This window comes from Apostichopus japonicus, chromosome 17 (assembly GCF_037975245.1).
Source record: "Apostichopus japonicus isolate 1M-3 chromosome 17, ASM3797524v1, whole genome shotgun sequence".
In the NCBI taxonomy this organism is placed as follows: domain Eukaryota; kingdom Metazoa; phylum Echinodermata; class Holothuroidea; order Aspidochirotida; family Stichopodidae; genus Apostichopus; species Apostichopus japonicus.
Genome location: NC_092577.1, coordinates 33,515,269 through 33,530,483, shown reverse-complemented (window position 1 = coordinate 33,530,483; position 15,215 = coordinate 33,515,269). Strand labels below are relative to the sequence as shown.

Sequence of the window (15,215 nt, the reverse complement as noted above, 5' to 3'; positions counted from 1 at the left end):
GAGAAACTTACCTGAACTTGGTGCCATCATCATGTAGCCCTCTGGCTCTGATGGTGAGGATGCTGCAAGATCTGTAGAATGCTTCCTGGGTGGGATGAAGGTCTTAGTTGTTGGCGAGGTTGGTGGACTGGTTACACCGCCACCACCCAAAGATCCAGAGAATGAAGACCTTGCGGCTGGATTTGTTGATGACATATCCATGTATGAGTTGTGTTCATCTACGTTGCAAATAAAAAATACATAAAAATGTATACCAAAAATATACATACAAAAAATACATACAAAACATACATACATACAAACAAAACATACATACATACAAACAAGCAATACATACATACAAACAAACAAAACATACATACATACATACATACATACAAATTACATACAAAATACATACAAAAAATACATACAAAACATACATACATACACACATACAAACAAAACAAAACATACATACATACAAACAAGCAATACATACATACAAACAAACAAAACATACATACATACATACAAATTACATACAAAATACATACAAAAAATACATACAAAAAATACATACAAAACATACATACACACATACACACATACAAACAAAACAAAACATACATACATACAAACAAGCAAGACATACATACAAACAAAACATACATACATACATACAAATTACATACAAAAATACATACAAAAAATACATAAAAAAGATTTTTGCAAGACTAACCTGATCATTAAAAAGATATAGTTCATAATGTATTTTTGGTTTTGTTTGTGAAAACATAAAACACTGAAGAGAAGACCAAAAATATGAAATATTCCTCATTGAAAGCCAACATTGTTTGTACATGTATAAAACAAGAAAGATATTTCAATTTGATTGGTGCTCACACTTTGCAGGTGATCTCCAAATCCTTCTATGAATATTCATAGACGGTTTCACTTTGGCAACACCTTATCATCACAGATAGGCATAAATGGAAGGATTGATCCGAAAGAACATCAAGACCTCCGTGATCGAAAAAATGCATTTCCTTCTCATACATCCTTACAAGAATTAGAACATTCCCGTAGAACGTTTACGAGCGAGGATGCGGATAATGGGGTGACTTTGGTGAGATTAATCATTTGCTTAGTTTGACAATACAAACTTTTCCAACTAAACCACACAGACTGATGAAAACAGATTTCTATTACCTGATGTTTTGGACGATCCAGCCATGTTCATATATTCGTCTGTTAATTCTGTGCTCTCTTCTTGAATTGGAAATTGAGAGTCTGGAGTCCGACTCCTGGATATACTGGGATACCTGAAGAACATCCAGATAGAACAATCACTGATGATATTTTATATACTGTATGGGAACTTCTCAAGGATTCAAAACATCTGTTCAATGAACCCACTTGACAAAAGTTTCTCAAGTCTTTGATAAACATGTTTTATTTATCAATTCCCCATCACACACCCCCACAACTTCCCCAATTCTCCCCTCCCCCTCAAAGCAATTACCTCAAAGGCAAGACTATATTTAGAAACAGCTAACACTATGGTCTTCTTGCTATAAATGACTTCTGCTGACAGAATATATTGTTGATTATTGCAATCTCCTTAAACACTTGTTGCTAGTACCAGGGGTTCTAATTCAGGATTTGTCAACATATCCATTGATGACTTCTTTCCCAAATGTGTCTACCCAATGTGTCTCCCAAATGTGTCTCCCCTTTTTTCGCCAGTGTATTTTTTTCGCCAGTGTTTTTTCCACTGTTTCTCCAATGTTATTCTAATGTTTCTCTAATGTTTCTCCAATGTTTCTCCAATGTTTCTCCAATGTTTCTCCAATGTTTCTCCAATGTTTCTCCAATGTTATTCTAACGTTTCTCTAATCAAGAAAACTGTGAACTTATTATTAATTTTCTTACAAACTTGCAAAATGCACTGAAATTGTTTGGCTAGAATGGGGTTCAAACCAGTGACCTCTGGGTCATGACCTCTGGGTCATGACCTCTGGGTCATGACCTCTGGGTCATGAACCCTGGGCTCTACCAACTACTCTATCCAGCTCTAAGCTAGTGGCAATCCCCCATTTTGTGCCAGTCAGAAGCCTCAGTACATTTGCATACTTTCTAAAAGAGGGAGCACATCCCAATTTTCCTTCCATACAATTGAGATTAATCATTGAACCAGAGAAAGGAAGAAACTTCAGCAGACTTTTAAACAAATAACAAAATCACAACTTTGAAGTTACTGAGTAAAACCATTTCTCAAAATGATCGACATATCATAACATTATTTAAAACAAAAGGTTTGACTACTGTACATACCTCTTGATGGTATCAATCTGTGTATTGTTGTTGTAGGATGGGCTGAAGAAATGATCATCTTTGTAGACATCAGTGGGTGAATGGCCGACAGAATGATTGGGCCCAGGAATAAACCGATCATCCGTGAAGCTGCGGGGACTCTCACTAAAATATGAAAACATCAAAACATTCTGGTAATATTGTGTTTATTTTCATCTCAGATTTAAACAATGACAGTCGACAGTTCATATTGTCTTCCAAACATACATTTTCTTCCTCCAAATGACAACAAAAAACTCTAGAAGAGCAAATGATCGTATTAAGAGCGATACACCTTCAAAGTAAAATATGCCTGGTCAAACAGAAAACTTTATTAATGATGGTAATTTGAAACTAGAAACAAAAGGCAAATTTGGGAGAGGAACGGATTTGCTACAAAGAGAACCAAGTTTACTCAAGATGATCACAATATTCAGAAATAAGTTTCATCCTGGTATATTATGTTATTGAAATCGTTGTAATCATTGTATTAATATGACAAGAATAGTAAAAATCGGAGTAAGGCATTCTTGCATTAAGTACAAGAGCTATGGTCTAATGGATAAATGGCGGAGGCATTAGACCTCATCAGTGGGATATCCACCGTTCTACCATCTGAAATGGACTCCCGAAAAACGATGAAAAGAAAAAGAAGAGTCCAAAATGGGCCAAGTCTTTAAATTTGGTAGAATGTAGACTTTATGAGAACAGAATAAGTTTCCTGTAAAGCCCAATTAGGTACTTAACTTGATCAACAAGATATTAATCCCTCAATCGATATGAAATAGTTTCACCATCTACGTTCCAGAAGGTATCCAGATCCAGTCAAGATATCAATATGTACCTTGTAATCCATTGAATAAAACCTGTTTATTTTCTTCAATATTTTCTTCACTTTTTATACCTTGTAATCCATTAAACCTGTTTAATTTCTTCACTTTAATCTTGTTGGATAAATTCCAGTGACAATATTAACTTGCAACGAAAAATTATGGATTGTTCAAATGCCAATACTTTTTAAAAATGACATTTAAGAAAAAGCAAAAAAGTTTTTGGCAGTGAGCAGTTTACCTACAGAGCATTAGAGAGCGTGGTGGCCAATTGGCTAAGGCATCAGACTCATGATCCAAGGATTGCTGGTTCGATTCCTGCCTAGTTCATTACGTTGTGTCCCTAGGCAAGATGCTTTATCTCACTTGCCTCTCTCCACCCAGGGGTTAAATGGGTACCTGTGAGGTAACTTGTCATTGGGTGCAGTATATAACTGCTGCCTACTGGAGGAATTGTCTCTGGGACAGGTTATCATTGACCAGGGGTAATATAATGTCTCTAAAGCGCTTTGAGACCTATTGCTGGTGTAAAGTGCTATATAAAAATCAAATATTATTATTACCTGAGAGGACTGTTTGGTATAGGAGGTGAGTTTGAGGTTGACTGGGTTGCAAACCGATGGACACTCATAGGTCTCATGTGACCTGAAGAGAGACTGGCACTACGTATAGCAGGCATGGAGTATCTACCCCTGGTCTTACTAGGGCTGTAGAGAGGAAGTAAAAGAGGCTCGCGATTAATTAATTTAAAACTGGGTCAGAACAGAAAATATGAATGAGGTTTATTGTATTAATTTGATCGTACCGTCACAAAAAGGTTTTGAGATTCATGACCAACCAAGACACACTATAAACGAGCAAAATGAAAGTGTTTGATCACCATTTTTGAGAGCATAAAAAATGATATGCCAAATGTCATTCTCGGTCAGGGTGCTATTCTGTGTTATTAATCTCTTTGATACTTCATAAGCCACCCCCCCAGAATGTCTCAAAATGTCTGTTTTGACACACTATGAATGAGCAAAATGAAAGAGTTTGATCACTGTTTATGAGAGCATAAATGATATATAATATGCCAAATGTCATTCTCAGTCAGGGTGCTATTCTGTGTTATGAATCCCTTTGATACATCATATGCAACCCCGGAATGGCTAACAAATTTCTGTTTTGTGATCTGAGAGCACTATTTGATGGGAGATTAATGTAATCTTCTTTTGCTAAAAGAGTGTTAAAGAGAGATCAGAAAAAAGTCAATTTTATGCTGGGTGAGATTATATCTCAAGTGCAAATCTGGAATTGTTCAAACGAGAAAACCAGTCACATTGTACTTGGAGGAAAGTTTCAATAAGACATTTTATTTCTTGAGGCATTTTGTTTTGAGGCGTAACATTTTCCACCATGTTATCCTCTGTGATAAAGATTGCTACTTTATAAACCACCCCCCCTTCTTCAACCCCACTCACAGACATCTACCATCATCCTTTAACAGCAACGAGAAAAACCCCACTAACATCCTGTGCACGGAAAGATCAAGTTTCCAACTAATTAAAGAATGGTTTCTCCCTATTTGGAGACTTTTAATATTCTTTCGTACAGAAATTCTTGCAATTAATTTGTTTAGAGGTATGTTCTTGGACGTTCTTTCACTGTAAGCAAGTCTTGAACACATATCAGAAATTTTGACATCTTGGCAGAGCAGTTGAGTGGGGAAAGGGGGGGGGGAGATAGGAGCAATTTCATCACATAATATAAGGGTGATGGTCCTTAAGATAATAAACATATGATGAATTTCATAGTTGTGCAATGGATCTGAGCTTAGATCTTGATAACCTTACCTCTCGGGTGTGGGGTTACCACGGAAAAATGATTCTCCTTCGCTAGATGTTCTTGGACGTGGCTTACTAGACTTGAGCAAGCTGCAAGGTGATGAGAGGTGATGTGATGATGATGATAGAAGCAAAGAAATGGATGGAATATGAAGCAAATATAACAGCAAGATATATCCATTCAGCACCAAATACCCAGCATACAATTATTAAAACAGAGCCATCCATTGATTGTACATACATGTTAATTTAAGCAAGTAAATTAATACTAACATCAAAGCATCTCAAAATGCACATGCATCTTCATATTAAGTTTTAAATGATATCAAATATGAGCTCCTAATACTGACATCTTATACTGTTTGACACACATCCCTGTCGCCTCAATATGCACTATGTGTTCTGGTCTGTGTGTAACATAGTGTTGAGGCAAAACCTTGTTATCTCAATTGATATGTACTATGTGTTCTGGTTTGTGTAACATAGTGTTGGGGCAAGTCCCTGTAAGCTAAATATGTACTATGTGTTATGGTCTGCCAATTTTGTGTGGATACAAATAACTTATGTTTGACACACATCCCTAACACTTCAATATGAACTATGTGTTCAGGTATTGTATGTTTACAACAGCATAGTGTTGAGGCAAAACCTTATTATCTCAATTGATATGTAGTATGTGTTCTGGTCTGTGTACAACAACATAGCGTTGGGGCAAATTCCTGCCAGCTCAATATGTACTATGTGATCTGGTCTGCCAGTATGTATGAAAACAAATAGCTTATGCTTGAGCCAAATATGTGCTCATGCTCTGTTTTGCTGGACTGTACAACAAACAACATATATCTGGAGCAAACCTCTTTAAATAGTAAGCTCGCTGGGTGTGTACTATGTGTTCTGGTTTGCCCAAAGTTACAGCACCAAACAATTTTTGTAACCCGGGTTAATCTCCAAAACACTTTCACTCGATATGAACAAATATATGCCAATAATCAGATTGTTTTGTAATTTAGCAATAAATGCTCATGATCACAGCACGACAAACTTTCACAGGTACCTATAGAAAATGCATGATGATAAGCATAGCTGCACAATATGTATCAGCATAAACATGATAATGACAAGTATGTAGCAAACTAGTCACACGCAGGATGGATAAATTGGCTACATGAGCACAATGAAACTGAAGCAGGTGGATAGGTTTCATTACTAATATACAATACTATTCCAGTTCTAATCAGATTTTAAAAGTTAAACTTGCCCATAACATTCTGTTTTAATTATTAGTTACTGTATTTATTACCGAGAAGCTTTCCAGAACCAGAGAGAGAGTAGAATGTTTGATATTTGGTTTCAGAAGCTACAGGTTTGATGAGGGTGTTAACGATGTATTGCAATTCGCAACACTAAAGGAAAATGTACTATGATATTTTACTGTACTGAATATCAGTGCTCTGTGCCTGTGTGTCAAGAGATGCCGTGTTGCAATATGGTGGACTATTTCACAAAAGCATAAACATAAATGCATCTTTTAGGTGTTCAGAACATCAAATCATAAAGAAAACCTGATTTCATAATTAAGTATTAAACTAGAACCCTGAAAGGAATCTGGAATCAGACTAGTTTCGATCCAAGACTTTCTAATAAAATCTTTTTTATCCATTGAAAGATAAAAAAGACATGCCAACATTTCATAAGATAGGATAAATGTTATGAAGTTTGTTGTGAGCCAGGAAGACATCAACGATGTTTAAAGGATTTAAAACTTCTTCTGGAGCACCAGAAGAAAAATTTGCAAACATCTTATGGCTTGCCTCTCAAAACACGCTCGGACTGTACACATCCAGCGAGGAGGAAACTCATATTTGCTTCACAAAGAAAAATTAACAAAGTATGTTTATTTCTGTTTTCTTGATATCACAAGATATACTGTACTGTAGTTAGAAGAGGAATTCAAATATCAATTTAGAAAAAATTATTCAAAGTATGGAGAGAAGAAACTCCCAATTTCATAACTATTTCTACAGCAGAATGTGAAAAGAACAAACACTGATAACCTGTGCAATAAACAAGTGATTCTTTAAATTTTTTCTATTGAAATTGAAAGGCTTATGCAATCTTGGAAAAGTTACATAACATCAGCAATTCACACTGGTCAAATTACATGATGGTTAGGAGACTTGCCCAATTCACTTCTTTTAAACATGAACAAACACTATAATTTGATGACATTTACCATATATTCCATCTACTGTACAAAACAAAGCAATTAGTTGCGTGGGTTGAATAGTGTGATAATGATGCAATTTATTCCTCCACAGTATTATAAAATGATTATCTTTTGGAAAAGTCATCTTCTCGATAGAACGCATACTTGGAAATGACGAGCGGACTTCTTTTCATCTCTTTTTTTTTATTCTACTTTTTAAACCCGGAGATTAGAGTGAGATTATATTTTGCTCATTAGACAGAGCTTGGTTGAATATTTGACTTATATAATGACCTTCAAATGTAGCTGGATGTTTGAAGCACTTGAAGCACTTTTATGAAGGTCAGCTTGAAATTACATCCAAACAACCAGGTCAACATTATTTAATTTAACCAAGGTTCTTTTTTCCTTTTTTTCAGGAAACGGATTATTCATACAAGAAACGAAATCACGTATCTCGACTTGGCCTTTCTTTTCTTCACGAAACCTTAGCAATCTTGACCAATCACAACTTTGCCTTGGAATTTATACATCTGTGTTACACAAGTGAGGACAATAGGTATTATTCAACTTTGCTGAGACAACGAACCAGCACTCTTTTTTTCTTGTCTTTTCAAACAGTCAATTTTGATGATCAAGGTATTTCCTAAAGTGTGTTCAAAGTTAGTGTCTACTGGAATGTTTAAGAAAATGCTCTCCTTAACTTTCAACTTATCCTGCAAACTTCCTGTCATCATTGTCCTTATCCTGTATGCTTAACAAACTGGAACCCAAATTCTTGCTGCAATATTAAAGGGCAGTGGGGCAAAGCACAGCCTCTATCATACCCACTTCCTCACCCCTCCCCCCTTTCCCAACCACCCCCTTTCCCAAACTTTCCTGACCAGCCCCCCTCCCTTTACCCTTTCATACATTGTACCCTTTACCCTTCCATACATTGCACCCTTTACCTTCCACACGTTGCAGTTAAACAGTAAAGTTGGAAAGTCTGCACAAAGGACTCAAATACATAAATCCCAATCCATTATCGATGCATATTACTGTCAGAGATACACAGAGCAAAAACTAAATAAAAGCACAATAAATCCAGTTGTTTAAAATGAACTTCCTCTAGGAAATGGGGAAAAAAAACAAAAACGGAAAGCGCAAACAAAATGCTTTGACATCGAGAAACAGCCCAGAGACAAAATGCCACACGACATGCCAATCACAACCCGTACCTCGTTGGAAACCGTAGCCCCTCAAAGGGGGCCGCCCCCTCGCTACAAGTCCGTGGCCGGATAGAAGAACTATTGTCAACGTTTGAAAGGAGATAAATGTGAATCTGATGATAGGGTTTCCACAAAATGACAACAATTTAAAAGGATAAAAGCAACTTGGTAAACCTGATACAAACAGCTTGACAATACACCCTACATAGATGGTTTCATCATTTTAAGTCTGTATTTATATCACATGTGTGTGTTGACCACACATTTTGAAGTCAGGTCAAGGGTTACGACACAGAGACAAAGTGTAGAATCTTTTCAACCCATCGTCACTTTTCGGTCATCTTTAACTTGACAGTTTTTAATATTTGTTTTGCTTTTCTCATCGTTATGTTCTATTAAAGGATTGGTTCAGTTGCCATACATGTTTATGTTATATGAAAGAGGACAATAAAAGAAACACAATGGTGAAAAAACTGTTCAAATATCTTTCTCGGTTAGAGAGATATTCAAGTTTAAATTTTTATCAGATTGTGTAGAAACTGCTGAAATCTGACTAGTTGTGATGTCACATCCTCACATTCCTGAAAAGTCTTTGTTTTTTTCTCTAAATATTTTGTGAGATTTCATGACTTTCAACCAAAAGATATGTCAGGAGATCTCATATTTGTCAAAGGAAGTATTTGAGATTAAACATCTGAAGAATTTTTGATTATATTATTTTCAAATGTGTTAAAAAATGTAAATAATTTTTAAAGAAATATATTCACAAATGTTAAGGAAGTGAGGATGTGACGTCACACCCTCACAGTTAGTCTTTCTACACCAGTCGTTTTTAAAGAAATTTTGATATCTTCAAAGTGTCATAACTCCTTAACAGAGCATGCTATCATTATAAAACTTACTGGTTTATATATTTACGAGTGACCCACTTACCTGTCTCCCCACAACCTATGCACCACATTCTACCGTGTCTAGAATGCCCTGGTAATCTTTTAACACTGTACACCCTCACTGGCCCTAATGGCCTTCCTTCATTTTTCTACCCACAAAGTGTCTCACTGTGTTTTTCGGAGTTACAAAAATTTTCGCGAAATTCACCCGGAATACCTTGGATTTATACTCTAGAAGTTTCCTATCAGGACTTCTGCACTTCCAAGGAACTAAGTAAATATGGTAGTTTCTTCACTCTTCTTTTTGTCTTTTTGAGCTCTTTCATACAAAATAGACATGTCAAACACCTGAACCAATCCTTTAATTTTATAATTCTATTATTTTTGTTTTTCTGTTTCTCTTCTTTCCCCTTTTACTCTTCTGTTTTTATGTAAATTTTTATTCCATATTTGTAAACAAAGGGAAGATTAGAGCTATGGCTTATCGAGCTACTCAGGATACTATATACAGTAGTACAGATAAATAAATAAATAAAAACGAGCAAACGTCACAATTGCATATCATTTGAATATGCTTACCTGGGGAAGTAGTGGGAAAGGATGTTACATATTTGTTCAATTTATTGAGGGATTTGCTGAAGCTCAGGTCCCACTTTGTATCAAAGACATTTTAAGTGACTTTCTAATCTATAGATCTAATCCATTACATCACTCTCTCTCTCTCTAGAGAGAGAGAAAGAGAGGTGGACAGAGATTTTGTTTTGTGCTTAACACAGATGGTGAAAAATAAGCAAGGAATCTTTTAATGACTACAAAGTTTGCAAATTAGAGTTTACAACCATGAAACAAGTATACATCTTTCATACAAAATAAGCTTTTTGTTCCTTTTTGGATAGATTCTGCAACTACTGTAATTCAAAATAGCATCGCATTCAGAGGTAACCTGTTGATAATGTCAAAGACACAGAGGTGCTTTCAGGCAATATTTAACAATTATTTTTAAACTTGTTTGTTTCTAATGATTGCTGGAAGGCTGTGTGGGTGTACGGAGAACTTCATAGGCAGTTACACTTAATTTATGACTTTTCATCCATATCTTTACATCAATTCTGCTACAACTTACTAATATTCTCCTTTCCGTAACCTCACTAACAACGCATGTCTTGTAATTTATCTTTCGAGTCAATCTCCTCCTTTTGCCTATTCACAATTAAAATAAATGACACAAAATCAGGCAAAAATTTTACTTGCGGGATTAATTTCGGAATATTCCCATCTGTTATCGTAATCTGCAATTTTCAGGCCTAATTTCCATAAATATCATAACCTTGATTCAGCAAATTCTATTCCAAGTCCTAATCAGGGGTTTCTTTCTACATAAAATTTCATCCTCGAAGCAAAACCTTAAATTTAAAGTTAAGAACAATTTGAAATGCTGAAAAGTCACAATATTCACCTGAAGAAAAATAGTTCCTTTGTTAAAGATTATAAAGACCTCAAAATGATGTTGTTTAGTCTTTCAAGCTCCCCCTCCACCCCCCCCCCCCCCTGCCTTAAGCAAGTTTATCAAAAGATGAAGATGCCCTGTTCAAAGTCATAAAAAGTGTTTCTAAATTCACACGTAAACAAGGATCCCAAGGGATGGTTATCTAAACATAGATAGGATGTTTCAGTCCTCCTAATTGAAGGTTTATGCATCGAATATATACTCTGCAAGCGAAAATTGTTCCCAAAATTTGGCAATTCACGGCAAATTCTTTCAACACGGACAGTTTGGCGTAAAACTTTGATAAGATAACAAAACTGTAGTCACGATCTTTTCTATCTAGATATGCTTGTTTCGACCTTAAAACAATTTAAAAACGTGTGAAGTCATCACAGGACCAGCATCATATTACAATGTAAAATATGCAAGAAATTAGCTTTTAATAATGCACAATTTTGGTGTTGAGGTTTTGACAATTTGTGTGATTTTGACATTATAATGCCTCTCAGACCAAACCATGTTATAATCATGATTGGACATCCCCTCAATCTTTTCAGCAGAGGGGGAGGGGTGATGGGGGCCATCGTAACATACACAGTCCAATTAGAGACTTTCTTCTGAGGGTTACAATCATTTGGATGTTTCCAATTAGTGAGACCTTAATTAATGAATTAATTCAATAAGAAAATTTCATATATTATAATTTATAGTTAAATTACATTAATTTTAAATGTTCTATATTTCTACTTGTATATTTAATAATTTACATGTTTTTAATCAGAATTTTTTTCATAAGAAAATTTAATATCATATATATATATTCTGTACCACAAATTTAACATATTTGTTTCGATTCATTTGTAAAGTATCATTTTGAGTCATCCCTGATGCAATTTTGGGTGGACGAAAGTAACCGTTGTTTCTTTTCCAGGTACTTGGTTTTCCTTTAATGTTACTTACACAGTGCTCATGGTACCATGAAGCTGTTGCATAGCAAATTTATTCATCATGAACTTGCAGCTCTATGTAGAAATGATTAAATCAACCACCAGCTGCTCTAGCATGGATGTTGTGACAATGACACAAAGTCATAATAACAAAAAATAAATAAAAATGCCCGTCCTGCACCACATGAGAAGCGCACCGCAGAAGCCTAAACCACCTTGTCAAAATGTGTGAAGGCAATGACTACTAAGCCATCAATGAATAGAATTGGATGCTTGGAGTAAGTTCAAATTCCTCATTCAAGGAATTGTATATAAGTTTTGGATGCTTGGAGTAAGTTCAAATTCCTCATTTCCTGGAATAAGTTTTAAAATTAGATTCAGCTGTGTTTGTTTCAGAAGCCAGAATTAGTTTGGAAAGCAAATGATGTAGGAAACAGAACCAGCTTCAGGGCCACAGAAAGTTTTTCACTTACACCTAGCCCCTTGGTTTTTGTGTTTTTTTCCATTATTATTAATATTACTATTATTTTTTATTATTATTTATGCAGACAAAACGAGATAACTTTACCCGGATGGAGGATTTGCGTAATCGTCTTCCCTGGTGCCATCGTCTCCTTCGCTGTTGCCACGTGTACGGGATAACCTGCTCCCAGCACTGCTCCCCACCGGTAGGCTGTCACAGCGCATCCGCCAAGAGCTACTAGAGTGACTGGTGCCACCGCTGTGGGAGCGAGGGCGCATGTCCTCATTTTGACTAGAGGAACGCATAGCACTGAAAGGAGGGTCAAGATAGGAATTAAGATCTTAGGAGTAAGAAAGTTTTGTCTTGTGAAAATTGAAATATCAATCGAAAGACCTTTTAAAGGAAATCCTGTTTTGTGACAGTTATTGTGTTTGCATTGGTTTCAGACTTTCACCATGTTTGAACTCGAACGACCTTTAGCTTCCACAAAAACAATACCTGTGCTTATGCATTCACTATGATGTATCTAAATACCTAGTAAGACATTTGTCCGAGATTTACATTCAGAGTTATTCATAATTACAAAGTTTTCAGATGTTGACATCTGCTGACCTCAAATGACTTTTGACCTTCACAATAAACATAAGAAGGGTTTAAAATTATACCCATATTATTTTCCAATGAAATTGTATAACCCACTCTAATAACAAGACACCAATATATAGCCACTCTAAAATTTACATAACTATTCTTACTCTATATAACATAAACTAAAAACAAAGTAGGGCACTAATGGTTTTATTTCTGCCCAAAAAAAGCTTTTTTTTAACAAGTACTGTAATCTGACTTTAATATCAATCCAAAACAAATTTACAACTTCTGCCCTACTTTGCATATATGCAAAATAGGTAAAGACTTGTATTTAAACTACATCTGTTAAAATATGTGTAAAGTATGAAGAGACCTGGAGGCAATATCTAGATATATTCTTATTAGTAAATCTCAGATTTTTCCTTCATGCATTTAAACATCTGTTTCGAGACTATTCAACCAACTAATGGATCTGCCCTCGAGTATAATTGTAACGAGAGACCATTTGAACAATCTTAACGTTACCCATCGTACAGCTCTGAGCCATACTTTCCATGTAAATCCTAAAAATTATAGGCAAGCTTTGAGCTGTAACGGAAACCGACGTGATCCTCGTTTGCATTCAATTTTGTAATTACTTTTTTGTACGTAAAGAGGGATTTTTCCCTTCCCTTGGCCAAGAATCTGCCATCAGATTTGAGATCTTTACGAACTGAAAGCTTCCGACGATGGATCCGATATCTTCCATTTGCCTTCGAGCAAGAAAAATCTATTTATGTAAACTGGTTCAAAGTATTGGACGAATAGTTTGACTTAATTGAGTTTAATAAAACACAGTGCTTTGACAACAGGTTACAAAACGGAACAAGCATGCAAATCTTGCTTAGGTAACTTCTTTTTTTCCCTCTCTTTTAGAAAAGTTTCAGGGCAGAATGAAGACCAAAGAGGCAGCTAAAGGTTGACGCTGAAATTGTAGAAATTTCGGATGACGTCTCTACATAACCCTTGACCAGTCAAGCTAACAAATAGTTGGTAATCATTGACGAATTAAATAGCCAGGGTGTTTTTTAAAGGTTATTGCAAGGTCTTTGTCTTGAAAAATTGTGTTTTCCTTTGGTCTTTGGATTCATTTGACATTTGGATTTGAAAAAAAGAAATTCAAGAGACAACAAGAACTCTTCCTCAAGATTGTTGTCTGTTCGTAATGTACAGCAAGTTAACTTTATATATACTGTTGTTTTCTATATACAGTACTAATTCACATCATAAGTTAACTCTATCCAGTGTGGGATAGGTTAGGACAATTTTTGACTTTTTCCTACAATTTTTTCTACAGTTTCGGTTAAAATTGTTGTTACCATTACAATGCAGTTTTCTCCACGCACAGTAATATCGTTCCATCCTATAGTGTGTATTTTACTTAATTTAATTACAGTTTTTCATGTAGGATAAGTTTTTACTTACTTTAGGGTAGCTTCGTGAATATTTTGAGCAATAACAGAATCTTCCACTTGCATCCACATCTCTCCTGAACCGGTCACTGCCTGACGTCCGACTTCCATGAAGAAGAAACAATCAGAATGACCACATCGCCTGACCACTGACAACTAAAAACAGAACATATTGATGCAATACAGCCTGAAGATGAACATTAACACCGGGCTAAAGTACATCACCATTCCCACCTTAGTCCTCTCTCTACTACGATTTAGCCAAACCTTTCATTTGAAGATGAACATTAATACAGGGCTAAAGTTCATCACCATTCTCACCCTAAGCCCTCTCTCTACTACCATTTAGCCAAACCTTTCATTTGAAGATGAACATTAACACCTGGCTAAAATCCATCACCATTCTGAACTAAGCCCTCTCTCTGTTTCGATTTAGCTAAAACTTTCATGTGAAGATGAACATTAACACCGGGCTAAAGTTCATCACCATTCTCACCCTAAGCCCTCTCTCTACTACGATTTAGCCAAACCTTTCATTTGAAGATGAACATTAATACAGGGCTAAAGTCCATCACCATTCTCACCTAAGCCCTCTCACTGTTACGATTTAACTAAACCTTTCATGTGAAGATGAACATTAACACCGGGCTAAAGTACATCACCATTCCCACCTTAGTCCTCTCACTGTTTCGATTTAGCCAAACCTTTCATTTGAAGATGAACATTAACACTGGGCTAAAGTACATCACCAATCGCACTTTAATCCTCTTTCTGTTATGATTTAGCCAAAACTTACATGTGAAGATGAACATTAACACCTGGCTAAAGTACATCACCAATCGCACTTTAATCCTCTCTCTACTACGATTTAGCCAAACCTTTCATTTGAAGATGAACATTAACACCGGGCTAAAGTACATCACCATTCGCACCTTAGTCCTCTCACTGTTTCGATTTAGCCAAACCTTTCATTTGAAGAT

General features: G+C 35.7%; 1 protein-coding gene across 4 annotated transcripts in view; it reads right to left on the bottom strand.

Annotated features, from left to right (window-relative positions):
- Nucleotides 1-15,215, bottom strand: part of LOC139984272 (uncharacterized) — a 57,249-nt gene that overhangs the window by 7,563 nt on the left and 34,471 nt on the right. For 2 of the 4 annotated variants that reach the window (XM_071998112.1, XM_071998111.1), the window contains exons 6-13: nucleotides 14,249-14,391; nucleotides 12,299-12,502; nucleotides 8,417-8,485; nucleotides 5,000-5,080; nucleotides 3,728-3,871; nucleotides 2,317-2,460; nucleotides 1,192-1,304; nucleotides 12-218 (exon numbers count right to left, since the gene is read on the bottom strand). In XM_071998112.1, coding sequence (XP_071854213.1) covers nucleotides 12-218; nucleotides 1,192-1,304; nucleotides 2,317-2,460; nucleotides 3,728-3,871; nucleotides 5,000-5,080; nucleotides 8,417-8,485; nucleotides 12,299-12,502; nucleotides 14,249-14,391 — 1,105 coding nt within the window. The remainder of the gene's footprint in view (nucleotides 1-11; nucleotides 219-1,191; nucleotides 1,305-2,316; nucleotides 2,461-3,727; nucleotides 3,872-4,999; nucleotides 5,081-8,416; nucleotides 8,486-12,298; nucleotides 12,503-14,248; nucleotides 14,392-15,215) is intronic. The other 2 variants (XM_071998113.1, XM_071998114.1) reach the window with 2 other exon arrangements.